Source organism: Camelus bactrianus, chromosome 13 (assembly GCF_048773025.1).
Source record: "Camelus bactrianus isolate YW-2024 breed Bactrian camel chromosome 13, ASM4877302v1, whole genome shotgun sequence".
Taxonomy (NCBI): Eukaryota; Metazoa; Chordata; class Mammalia; order Artiodactyla; family Camelidae; genus Camelus; species Camelus bactrianus.
The window spans coordinates 56,341,060-56,353,578 of NC_133551.1; the positions used below are offsets into that span (position 1 = coordinate 56,341,060).

Sequence of the window (12,519 nt, forward strand, 5' to 3'; positions counted from 1 at the left end):
TGGTTTCTGACAGATGGCCTGGAACTGCTTTGTCTCAGTCATCCAGAGCGGGTCACTTCTTCCCTGGCTCTGAGCTGAGAAGGTTCTTGGCAGGCTGTCCCACCAACTTCTGTACATGGCCTTCAGAGAAGGACTCAGGTGAGTGGGGACACTGTCAGTGTCAGGGGAAGACGGGGTGGGACGCTGACCTGAGAGGAGTCCAGCCCGATGACCAGAACAGTCAAGAGGAGGCCAGCTGAGCCATAGAGGTCCAGGGAGAAGGGGCCTGAGAGGGAATATCGCCCAAGAGGTAGGGATGGTCCAGGGGGTAAACAGTGGGGTGGGGGAAGATGGCATCCCTGGAGGTCTTGTTGCCTGTGAAGAGCTCGGCCACTCCTCTTGCCGCCCTGAGCTCTGGGCCCTCTTAGTGAACCAGAGGACGAAGACTTGGGGTGTGTTGTCCAGTGTAACTGGGAGCTCTCTATTCCCACTGGGAGTGACTGTCCAGGACTGCAACCTTGTTCCCACTTAAGAACTAATTACTGATCTTTAACCCCTTCCTGAAAGCAAGGAAGGCATACAGGAGCAAGGTGTGAGGTGGGCTAGAGGGACCACCTGCAGGTGGAAGTGGGGTGGAGAGGGGGTCCTTTTGAAAATATCTGAGCAAGGAATGTGGAGGAATGGGTCAGAAAGGGACCCCCATGGACTGAGGGCTCCCAGGCTGGGGCACAGGACAGGGCGGCAGGAGCCGGTATGTGCCGACCACAGGCCTGGGTGTCGGCTGGAGCCCACCTGGACCCCCCTGGGCAGCCCTGCCTGGCTGCCCTGGTTGGGAGGGGCTGGCTGAGAGGGTTGGGAGAGTAGTGAGGGCAGAGGACTCCGCTCCAGGCTTCTGCCCAACACCTCCCATAGTGTACCTGGGGGCTCGCTCCCAGGAGCCAGAGAGGCCCAGCTGCAGCCAGTCCCCCAGCAGCTTGGCGTGGAGCGGGGCGGGGAGTGAGGAGTCAGGCAGGCTTCCTGCAGGAGGGACACTGACTGGCAGGGAACTCAAGGTGACTTGAGAGGAGCCAGGCTTGTGGGGAGGAATAACCCGGTGGAGACCCTTGGGAGACAAGCCTCAGGGCTGAGCTGGGGCCGAGTCAGAAGGAGCCCCATTGCCACTCTCTGGCCTGGAGGTCATACCTAAGTTCAAACCTCAGCCCCACCACTTCTGGCTGTGTGACCCTGAGCAAGAGATTTAACCTTCCTGAGCCCCGGTCTCCTCACACATAAGGTGGCGGTAATCATAACATCTCCCTCAAGGGGCTGTGTCAGACTTCAGTGAGGTGGGGACATGAGACACATCAGTGTCTGCGGCTATTCATAAAGAGTGAAGAAAATGGCGTTTTAGGCAAAGGAGTAACCATTTGGGAAAGAGAATGAGGACAAGGAACTCATTCATTGCTTCATTCACTTACTGAACAAGTAACCACTAACCACCACTATGAGGCAGCCTCTGGGGTCTGGACCTGGCCCTGGAATGCAGAGTCTAATGAAGCTGGACACCCACAGCCTGGCGGGGCCAGTGGACAGTTCCAGAGTGCAGACGGCCAGAGGTTCGGCCAAGGACAGAGGAGCGCTGGGGGGCGGGGACCAGGGGTGGGGAAGCCGAGGAAGCCTTCACAAGGGAGGAAGCTGAGGTTTGAGGACTGAGTAGGCACTGGCAGCAGCCGATAGGAAGAAAGCAACCTGGGCCAAGATCCAGAGCGGGGAGGACACAGGGTCGTGGCAAGTTGAGGAAACTTCACAAGATGGAGCGAGATGGAGACTTAGCGGCCTGGTGGGCGGTCATCACAGGAATCCCAATGAGGAACCATGAGGTGCAAAGAGCTCAGGGAGAGTGGGGTGGGAGGAGGGAGCAGGGCCCCCCCCCCCGGGTGACTGGGACCATCACAGAGAACACAGGAGGACGAAGAGGTGAGGGCAACGCAAAGTGCAGCTGGAGAAGCCCTGAGGGGGAGGGGGCTGGGCTGGACACGAAGACTAGGGAGTCTCTGGGAGAGAGAGTCGGACTGACATATGGTGACAATAAGGGCACGCCACACAAAGGAAGGCTGGGGCCATCGGCGAGGGCAAGGGTGACCCGGAAGCAGCCTAGAGAGCAGCAGGGCTGGAAGGCATGGAGCTCTGCAGACCAGAGTCCAGGGTGCGGATTTTGCTCTAAGAGTAGTGAGACCCCACTGGAAGGTCTGGGAGAGGGGAGGGGCGTGTTCTATTTATAGTTTTGAAAGCTCAATGGATTGTTGGAGGTGAGGGATAGAAGCAGGGAGGCTGGCAGGGGGCTGTGGAAGTTGTCCAGGTGAGAGAGCCCATGGCCTGGGCTGGACCGAGAGGAGGTGAAGGCAGGAGGGTGAACCAGGGGTGTGGGTCGGGGGTCCACAGGGTGTGCCGGAGGACTGCACGTGAGGAGCGAGAGGAGGGACGATTCAGGGAGGACTCCCAGGCCTCCCGCTGAGGAATGGGCTAGAGCACCGTGATGTCACTTCCCAAGATGGAGGAGACCTGAATGGGGAGCAGCTGTCAGAGGAACATGGAGAGTTCCTTTTTGTCCACACAAGTTTCAGATGCTTGTGAGACATTGAAGTGCAGAGATCGGGTGGCACCAATGCCCCCAGCTGTCCTCTTGTCACTGCACCCACGATGCCCCGATCAACCCCACCAGGGACCCCAGTTCCAGGAGAGAAGTCTGATAGAGAGTGTGGTAGAATAAGCATTGGTCTTTTCCCTGGTTCTTGGCAAAGAACTCCTAAAACCCATGGAATTTCCAGAGTGAAGGAGTGTCTTGTTATTCACAATGAGCCCCTAGCACAGCTGCGTTTATGCCACCAGGTTACTCAGGGCAGGGCCCCGGGATGGGGCTGACACCAGGAAGACCCGGTGATTAGAGGCTTAAAACTTCCAGCCCCACTGGGTTATAAAAACTCATGAACAACAACGTTGTGAGAGTTTCCAGGTTGGGAACACATCCAGATGCCAGGAGGGTGCTGCACCCCAACCCCATGGGACAGATGCCGAGCCAGGGGCCCTTCTGGACCTCACCCTAGGTACCTCTTCACCTCGGTGTTCATTTGTATCCTTTTCAATAAGCCAGTGACTCTATGTAAAGTGCCTTCCTGAGTTCTGTGAGCCTTCCTAGCAAATTATTGAACCTGAGGAGGGAGTTGTGGGAATCCCTGAATTACAGCCAATTGGAACTATGGGTAGCCCCGGGATTTGCAATGGCATCTGAAGTGGGGGTGGTGGTTTTATGGGACTGAGCCCTCTAACTTGTGGTATCTGATGCTAACTCCAGGTAGACGGGGTCAGAACGGAGCTAAATTTTTGGACATTTGCTTGATGTTGGAGAACTGAATTGGTGCTGATGTTGGAAAACACCCCAGAAGGTGGCTAGAACACAAGGGAGGCTGGGCAAGAGATGAGCGTAAAGACACAGAGCTCACTGTCTTTCGTTAAATAACAAAAGCAGCACATGCCCACCGTGCAGTCCACTGCTACGAAGTACATGAAGTGAAAAGCTCAAGTCCCCTCCTCCCGCCAGTCTCAGCTCACCACTAACTGGTGTGTCTTCCTCTGAATCAACGCCGCCCAGCATGGCAGCCACCCATCCCATACGGCTACCAAGCCTCTCGGACTGGGGCTGATTCCAACTGAAACACACGTTGGATTTAATATTGAGACTTAGTATAAAACAAGCATGTACAGTATCTTAGTGATTTTTATACTGATTACATATTGAAATGATATTCTGGATATACTGGGTTAAATTCAAATGTTAAAATTAATTTCACTTCTTTTTGCTTTTTTAATACGGCTACTACTAGAAAATTTTAATTTACATTCCTGGCTCCCATTATATTTCTATTGGACAATGCTGTTCTAGATTTCTTTTCCTACATTTTTATAAAAGCACACAGATAAACACGTCTGTAAACGCACGGGGTCCCAGGGGGAGGAGCTTTCCCTAGGGAGGTCAGCGTCCACATACAGTTCTGTCACTTCCTCAGTCACTTAATTCTTTAGGCCCTATTTTCCATAGAGTACATGTAAATCGACCTCATCCTTTTCTTTTTTATTGAAGTAATTTATTTATTAATACCTTACTTATTATTATCGTTTTTTATTTTGACAGGACAGGGAGGTACCTAGGTTTATTTATGTTTAGAGGAGGTACTGGGGATTGAACCCAGGGCCTCATGCATGCTAAGCAACCACTCTAGCACTTGAGCTATGCCTTCCCCCAACCTGATCCTTTTCAATGGCCATACTTTCCATAGTATAGGCACGCTTAATTCATTCATCCAGTTCCCCACTGACAAACAGGGGCCTCACTTCTATCTATTCACTTTCTCCAGCAATGCTCGGAGAACCTCCTGGGCCTGCCCACTGTGACGACTCTATTTCTAGAGGTGGGAAAGCTGGGTCTGGGGTGAGTGTTTAAAAGGTAACAGCTGAGGACCCAGATTTTGCAGGCTCCTCAGGCAGGGCTGGGAGATGTAGACTTAATCTTACAGTCACTAGGAAGACTTGAAACAACTTGTTTTTTTCTAAATGGCCAACTCTGCATTTTTCCTTCATTAAAAAAGCAATAAGCGCACATTACAGACAACTAGGGGGAAAGTAAAGGGAAAAAACCCTCCCATAACTCACTGCCCCAACACTGCAGTTTTTCCTTTTCGTCTTATTCGTCAGTGCGTGCTTTCCTTGCTATGTTGTAATCAGAGGGCCTGTCAACTTTAGATCCTGCTTTTTTCATTTAAAGTTCTCGTGTAAACATTTTTCCACATGCCTGCAGAGTCTTCATAAAAAGTTCACTTAGAGGGTCCCTTCAGCTGGACACTAGGGCCTTTTTTGGTTGTATCTGAGTGGCCTACACAATGCCTTCTCCACAGTGCTTTCTACCAAGCTCACGTCTTCCTGTGTAAAAGAAACCCAGGCACCTCCACTGATCCCTGCCCCTCAGCCCCTCCAGTTACCATCCCGTCTCTCCTTTTACAGCCAGACTTCTGAAGAGTCGCCTAACCTCTGCCCGCTCCCATCCTTGCCCTCGGTGCCTGGGCCCTGGCTATCCTCCCCCACCCCGCTCTCCCCTCCTCCTTCCATCCCTGCCCTCCATGAATCACAGAACTCTCCTGAGCCTGCCTGCCTGCCTTCTGGGCTCCAGCCCCCTACCCCCAACCAGACAATCAGGCCTCATCTCCTTCCCGGTCCTCAGCCCTGTCCCTCTCATCAGTGACCTTCAAATCCTCTCCATCCCACTTCCCTCTCAGCCATTCATCACCAACTTCTCCCCAACCCACTGCCAGCACTGACCTGTCTTCCTGCCTCCAGTCAGTGCTCCCTGCCCACCCCGCCTCACATCCAAGCTAAACAGTTCAGCAGTATTTTTCAAATAAAAATCTGACTGCATCCCTCCCTGGAGGAAAGACCTTTCAGGGCTCCCCATGGCCTTCAAGATGAAGTCCAAACCCCTTAGCCCGGAGTGTGGGCCCCAGCTTACCTCCAGCCTCAACTCTCACCACTTCCCATCCACACTCTGCTCTCCACCCCTGCAAAAGACCTGCAGTTCCACCTACTTTCCAAACTCTCTCACCTCACTTTTACACACTATTGTTTCTTTTTCATGGACCTCCCTTTTCCCTCCACTGCCTTCTTTGTCTGGATAACTTCTAATTCTTCAGGTCTTAGCTTAGAGATCACCTCCTCCAGGAAGCCTCCCTAACTTCTTCCCCATCTGTCAAGGCTCAGGTGCCAGCCTCCAATTTGCCCTTAATGGCATCTCACATTTACACCAATCACAGCCTTCACAGTGCTGTGTTCCATTCATCTGTTTGTGGTCTGTCATGTGAACCCATCCTCCTCTCTCCCTGGCCACCCACATCTTTCTGACCCTAGTCCCTGAAGACAAGATCTGTGTCTTGCTCACCTCTGAATCCCTGACCTAGCACAGTGCTTGATTCTGAGCTTATGACCAGTGAGTAAAGGCTGAGCGCATGAACGAGCAGAAACTAGTGAACATCTTGGCGCATACACTGTTTCCGTGCTGAAGATGATCTCCTTTGAACAGATTTCCAGGAGTTGTGGTGACTGGATTAAAGGGGATGAGTACTGAAAGCTTGGGTTCCCATAGCTAAGTAGCTTTCCAAAAGAGCTGTAGCAATTTACATTCCACCAGCAGGTGTAAAAGTGTCTATCTCAACTGTCTTCTTGCAGTGTGGCTATTTTCATATTTCTTTCTTTTTAAAAAGTGCTCATTTTACAGGCAAAACATCCCGCCGAGTTCTAATTTGTAAGTCTTTGATTACTAGTGAGGGTGAACATCTTTCCATATCTTTGCCTACTAAATGCATTTCCCCTTCAAGGATTTACCTGTTCATATGACATGGACTCTGCTGAGACAGGCTGGCATTCTATGAGATGACTCTGGGGGCTGTGTCAGGAGTGACTGGAGGCAGGGAGGTCACTGCTGCAGTGGTCCCGGTGAGGGAGGAGCAGGCAGGGTCACTGTGGGGGCTGGGGGAAGAGGAGGGGCAGAGAGGAGGCAGATCAAAGAGGCTCAGTCAACCCACCCTGGGGACTGACAGCAGACAGTTGGGTAAGGCAGAGGGAGGGGTCGGGGTGCACCCAGGTTTGGTCAACTGAACAGAAGGAGGCGTCTGCGCTGAGATGGTACACAGGTGGACACATACAAACACAGCTGCAAGGTGCCTTTTCAATCTGGGTACACTTCATTGGTGAAGCGGGGTAGCAGAAAAGGCAGGTGCAGGAAGGTCCGATCAGGCAGGGTTCTTGAAAGAGACCAGGTGAGGCTGATTTTGGAAGGATTCATAGGGCAGGGACTGGAGCTGGGAGGTTGTGCGGAGAATCACAAGGACCTGTTCTGGAAGACTAACGCTAATGATACCCAACAACAGCTAAGGCTTACCGAGCTCTGCTACTTGCAAGACAGCGTTCTAATTGCTTAGTGGGTATTAGCTCAATATCCACGACAGCCCTCTAAGGTAGGTATTCTTATTATCTGCATTTCTAGGTGAGACTGAAGTGCAGAAGCCCAGAACCCTGCCTGAGGTCAGACAGCTAGGAGTGGTGGCCTGGGATTTGAACCTAGGGGCCTAGCCATGCTCCTCACCATATGGGTCCAACTGGCTAGAGACACCAGCACCCAGTAGGGATAAGGAGAGCTGGAGGAGACCCCTGGGAGGAGCCTATTAAAATTCTCAACTTTTAGGGCCCTATTAGAAAACAACCAACCATGGACAAATCCCAAGGTCCACCTCCTCTATGCCAGAAACTGGGCCACTGAGCTCTGCTGGAGGGACCTGGCCCAGTGACTGGAGCCACGATAGACACGTGGTCCCTGACTGCAGCCAGACCTCCATGCAGCCCAGAAACTCATCTCCAAGCCCCTGACAGCTCTCAATTCCCAGCCACTAAGCCACAAACTTCCCCAAATCCCCTCCCAGACTCTCCCCATCCAAGGTCATTCCTACCCTCTACCCAGGCTAAGTACCTCAACCCCTAATGTTACTGCCCACCCCCAAATATGCCTGCTGGGAAAAGCAAAGAATTACATATCTAAATGCTCATCAGAAGGGACCTGGTTTGGTAAATTATGCTACCTTCAATCAATGGCGTATTAGGCAGCTGGAAAAAAAGGGTGAGGAAGAGCTCCAAGTCCTGAGATGGAATAACCCCAAAGACACAATGGTCAGTGGAAAATGCCAGGTGCAGAGCAGCACAGCACATGCTACTGTTTGTGGTGGGAAAAAACAGGAAGGAAGGGAAGGGAGAGAGAACTTGCTACCATATTTATATTTTCCTGTATATGCACAGACTACCTCCATGCAGAGGAACTGGGTGGCTGGGAGCAGCAAGACTGCACTGTCTATACTCTTGTACCTCTGAATGTCTGTGCCACGTGAATAGAATAATATATTCACACTCCAAAAAAAAATGAAGTGAAACATTAAATTATGTAATTTCTCACACATGTATGTGTTTAAAAATATATCTATAAATGAGTTGCTGATGCCTCTCCCCACCCTCTAGGGCCTGGAAGAGAATCTTCTGGCGGCTGATCCTACTTGCACTTGGCCTCTTAGGGCTGCTCCTGTACGGGCTCCCTGCAGTCAGGTACAACCCCCTCCCCCCAGCACTTGCAGTGGGACCAGCCAGGGCAGGGTTAAAGCGGCTCTTTCCAAGGGCCTCCTGGAGGGATGGGGAGTGGCGCTGTCTGGGCCCACACAAGTGTCCTGTGGGCTCTCCCTCCTTGTAAGGAGCAAAGCGAGAGGGCTCCCGAGGAGGCTGGCAGCCCCCTCACTGCTGCTCCCACCTCACAGGCATCTGGAAGTCCTCATCCCCATGGGTGTCTGCCCTTTGGCCAGGATGCCCCTGCTAAGAGACAACTTCACGGGTCCCCTGCATCCCTGGTAAGAAGCTGCCATCCCTCCCACACCCTCTACAGAGCTCTGCCCAAGTCCCTTGCCCTCCTCACACCCCTAACCCTGGCAGGACCAGGCACTCCACCCAGTGGCCCCATCAGGTAACACATCGGATAGGGATCTCCAAGGGCAAGGCCTGTGTGTGACCCATTTGTGGGTCCCTAGGGTCCAGGACTGGGGAGGTAGCAGTGACAACTCACCACGCAGGTGGATGAATGGACCTGTCTCTCCACCCCTGCCCTGGCCAGGGCCCGGCCTGAAGTCCTGACCTGTACCTCCTGGGGGGCCCCCATCATTTGGGATGGCACCTTCGACCCAGATGTGGCCCAGCAAGAGGCGGTACAGCAGAACCTCACGGTTGGACTGACTGTCTTTGCTGTAGGCAGGTAAGGCCTAGGGAGGGGAGCGGTGCTGTCCATGCAGGGAGTGGGAGGGGTGCCATGTGATGCAAGAGGTGGGGCACCTGGTTCTCTTGGGCCATAGGATCCCAAGATGAAACAGGAGGCAAAGATAGCAGTCGTTGTCGCAGACTCCCAGGGTGAGGGCAGGCCCCTCCTTTCCCTTCCTCTCCTCCCTGGACACCAACAATGTGGAGCCCACACAGCGAAGGCAGCCCAGGGCTCAGAAGCATGTCCTAGAAGGAAACTGCTCAGGGCCTGGGGCTGGTCCACCTGAAGTCCTTGGTTTTGTGGTGAGAAAATGATGGAGGTGAGAGTGGGGAGGGGAGGGGAGAACAAGCAGGTAGACAGAAGGCTGGCCTGGCTGCAGTAAGCACATCGTGGAGGTCAGCAGCTCAGGCCCAGGCACACAGTAAGGAGAGGGGGAGCTCCCCAAAGCAGGTCTGGGAGCTGAGGGCTTTTGCAAGAGAATGAATCTAAGCTGAGTAAAGAGGGACATGAAGAAAGCGGGATACTGAGAGTGGCAGGGTCAGCAGAGGAGGGGACTCCGGGAGGAAGGGCTGTCATGGGTGGTATCACAGGAAGCGGGCTGGAAGGATGGGGATGCCCACAGATTGGGACGGATGAAGCTGCAATTCTGGGGGGTGGGGTAAGGCACATGATGACCAAGCTGAGGGAGAGGCCATGGGGGCAGGTGACTGAGGAGGGTGGAGGACAGAATCACCACAGGAGAGGAGGCCAATCAAGGGGCTGAGGTGCCCCCAGGTATGAAGAAGGAACCCAAAGTGGTAGATGGAGAAGAAATCTCAAGGGCACTGGCCTCCCCATCTCCCCATTATCGATGGCAGGGTGTCCAAGCTGGGTATTCACTTTCCAGGAATGATGTTAACGGGACTCCTGGCTGAGGGTGGCAATCAGATCCTAAGATACAGAGAGCTAGAGTTCAGGGCAGTTTAAGGAAGAGTTTTAATAATGGAACAGACTGCTTTGGGAAGGCAGTGAGAGCTTTCCTTCCAGGAAAAGATATCCAAAAGTCTGGGGAAGGAATTCTGTCATCATATACCCCAACAACTGCTCAGGACCCCTCCCACTCCATCCCCCACATTCTAGAAGGGAGAGAAAGCCAGGAGGGCCCCTATGAGGCAAGGGGGCAAATAGGACCAAGGGCTGACCCACGGGCCGCCTGGGTAGAACTGCTGGCCTCTTCCAGGGCCTTGGTGCCCCCACTTCCGTTCCAGATGCTGAGTGGGATGTTCCTGCATCAGCCGTAGGGGTCAGAGTCTCTGGGTCTAGAAATTCCAGGGTCCTGAGTTCCAAGGTTCCAAGAGTCCAACACCCTGGGGTGCTGAGGCTTCCTAGGTCTCTGATTCCACTTTCTCACAGTTCCACCAGGAACAGAGCAAGTGCAGGTAAAGGCAGAGGCTCCAGTGCCAAGCTGGGCTCAGATCCTGGCTTTACTCTTACCAACTGTGTATACACTAGCACAAGTTACTGAGAAATGGAGACAATACTGGTGAGGATTAAATGAGATAATGCAAATTACTTTGAACATTGTGCCACATGATAAAGGTTCAAAAATAGCAGGCATTATTACTATTATTTTAGAACCCAAAGTCTGTTCATACAAAGTTTCCAGTATTCCAAATGTCCCAATTATCTGTAAGGAATCAGCACAAACTCAACGACTAAAAACAATTCATTGTTATCATACTTCATAATTCTGTGGGTCAGAAATCCCGGTAGGTCTCAGCAGCAAGGGCTCCACGTTGCTTCCAAACGTCTGGGTCTCCACTGGGACACCAGCCTGCGGAAGGCAGGCGGGTGCCTCTCTCCGTGGCTAGCTTGGGCTTCCTCACTTCGCCGCAGCATCTGAGTTCTGGGGCTTCTTTAGCGAAGGGTCAGAACTATAAAGAGACAAAGGCTAACGCGCAGGTCCTCCCAAGAGCTAGCACAGCATCCCTTCCTCGGGACTCTAATGATCAAAGCGGTCTGGGACGGACGGAATACCGGGCCCCTCGAGGCAGGGGTGGCAAACCGTCGGCCAGCATCTTGAACCCGCTTTGACGGTTCTGGGACTGGAGAGCTCTGGGGTTCCGGGCACGGAGGTTTCAGGGTCACAAGGACCAGTGTGGGGAAGGCTGGGAAGCCCAACGGCTCCGCGGACGGGGGAGGGCGCCTCGGCCACACTGACTCGGTCCCGCCCCGCCCCGCCCGGCAGGTACCTGGAGAAGTACCTGGCACGCTTCCTGGAGACTGCCGAGCAGCACTTCATGGTGGGCCTGCGCGTCGTGTACTATGTGTTCACGGAGCGCCCGGCCGCCGTGCCCCGCGTGCCGCTGGGCCCGGGCCGCTGGCTGCGCGTGGAGCGCGTGGCTCGCGAGCGGCGCTGGCAGGACGTGTCCATGGCGCGCATGCGCGCGCTGCACGCGGCGCTGGGCGGGCGGCTGGGCCGCGAGGCGCGCTTTGTGCTCTGCATGGACGTGGACCAGCACTTCAGCGGTGCCTTCGGGCCCGAGGCGCTGGCCGAGTCGGTGGCGCAGCTGCACGCCTGGCACTACCGCTGGCCGCGGCGACTGCTGCCCTTCGAGCGCGACGCGCGCTCGGCCGCCGCGCTGGGTCCGGCTGAGGGCGACTTCTACTACCACGCGGCGGTGTTCGGGGGCAGCGTGGCGGCGCTGCGGCGGCTGACGGCGCACTGCGCCCGGGGCCTGCGGCGGGACCGCGCGCGCGGCCTGGAGGCGCGCTGGCACGACGAAAGCCACCTCAACAAGTTCTTCTGGATTTACAAGCCCGCCAAGCTGCTGTCGCCCGAGTTCTGCTGGAGCCCTGACATCGGCCGCCGCGCCGAGATCCGCCGGCCGCGCCTGCTCTGGGCGCCCAAGGAGTACGCCTTGCTGCGCGGCTAGCGGCGCCATCGGCCCGGACGCCGGCCCGGCCAGGCCCCTTCTGGTAGCTGCGTGGTACTGGGGACGTGGGGAGACCGCGTGAAACCCGCCCGCGCCGCGGGGTGGCGGGAGGAGGCCCGGCCTTTGGGGAGCGGCTCCCCGAGGAGGGAGATCCATCCCTTCCCTGACTTTCCACGACCCAGGCAACTCCAGCTGCCTGGAGACCTTTCACCTCTGACCTTACTGAGTTCAGCTGGGGCCCCCTGAAGAGATGTTTTAGCCCCCCCACCCCATATCCTCCCACTTTTTTTTTTTAATGGGACTGAGGCACAGAAACGGATCGTAACTGCCTAGGGACCAGAGGATCTGTCAGTCAGTCTGTGATGTCAGCAGCTGGAGAGCCAGGACTGGCTCTCAGGCCAAATAGAGCTGCCTCTGGGCAGGAACCCCAGCTGGAGAAACAGTGGCATCCCGTTCCTTGACTTTTCCGGTTCACCTCCCCAGCCTCGGCACAGTTTGTCCATATTAAGTAATATTATAATAAAATACATTATTCCAAAGTGCCCTTATGGCCCTTTCTCCTAGAGAAACAAAGTCCACTAAAGTGACATTTCCTTGCCATGGGACCCATATGGCTGTTTGGCCACAGTATCTGGGAGATGAACTTCCTCATCCATGGCTGCCATCCAGACTTCATCCTCAATAAGGAAAAACACACTCCCGGGATAGGACCGCGAAGTCATCAGGCCTTCCAGGAAAGGTGGTTCCCTCCAGGAAATA

The 12,519-nt window shown here is 54.5% G+C and overlaps 1 protein-coding gene and 1 long non-coding RNA gene across 2 annotated transcripts; one reads left to right on the forward strand and one right to left on the reverse strand.

Moving 5' to 3' along the window:
• Positions 1–115: 115 nt before the first annotated feature.
• A3GALT2 (alpha 1,3-galactosyltransferase 2) lies at positions 116–12,035 on the forward strand. The gene is made up of 5 exons (XM_074376910.1): positions 116–138; positions 8,065–8,148; positions 8,355–8,444; positions 8,705–8,842; positions 11,073–12,035. The coding sequence occupies exons 1-5, from the start codon at positions 116–118 to the stop codon at positions 11,758–11,760; spliced, it is 1,023 nt and encodes a 340-aa protein (XP_074233011.1). The 3' UTR covers positions 11,761–12,035.
• LOC123616056 (uncharacterized) lies at positions 9,803–11,228 on the reverse strand. Its single transcript, XR_012511346.1, has 2 exons — positions 11,089–11,228; positions 9,803–10,758 (listed from the first exon to the last, which is right to left on the reverse strand). It is a non-coding gene; the product is annotated as an uncharacterized LOC123616056 (long non-coding RNA).
• Positions 12,036–12,519: the final 484 nt, after the last annotated feature.

Bases quoted from the DNA above. Each gene is read 5' to 3' on its own strand.
- A3GALT2 (XM_074376910.1), top strand. From the start codon at position 116: ATGGCCTTCAGAGAAGGACTCAG. The intron at 8,445-8,704 runs GTAAGAAGCTGC...TGCCCTGGCCAG, and splicing joins ACGGGTCCCCTGCATCCCTG to GGCCCGGCCTGAAGTCCTGA. The intron at 8,843-11,072 runs GTAAGGCCTAGG...CCCGCCCGGCAG, and splicing joins ACTGTCTTTGCTGTAGGCAG to GTACCTGGAGAAGTACCTGG.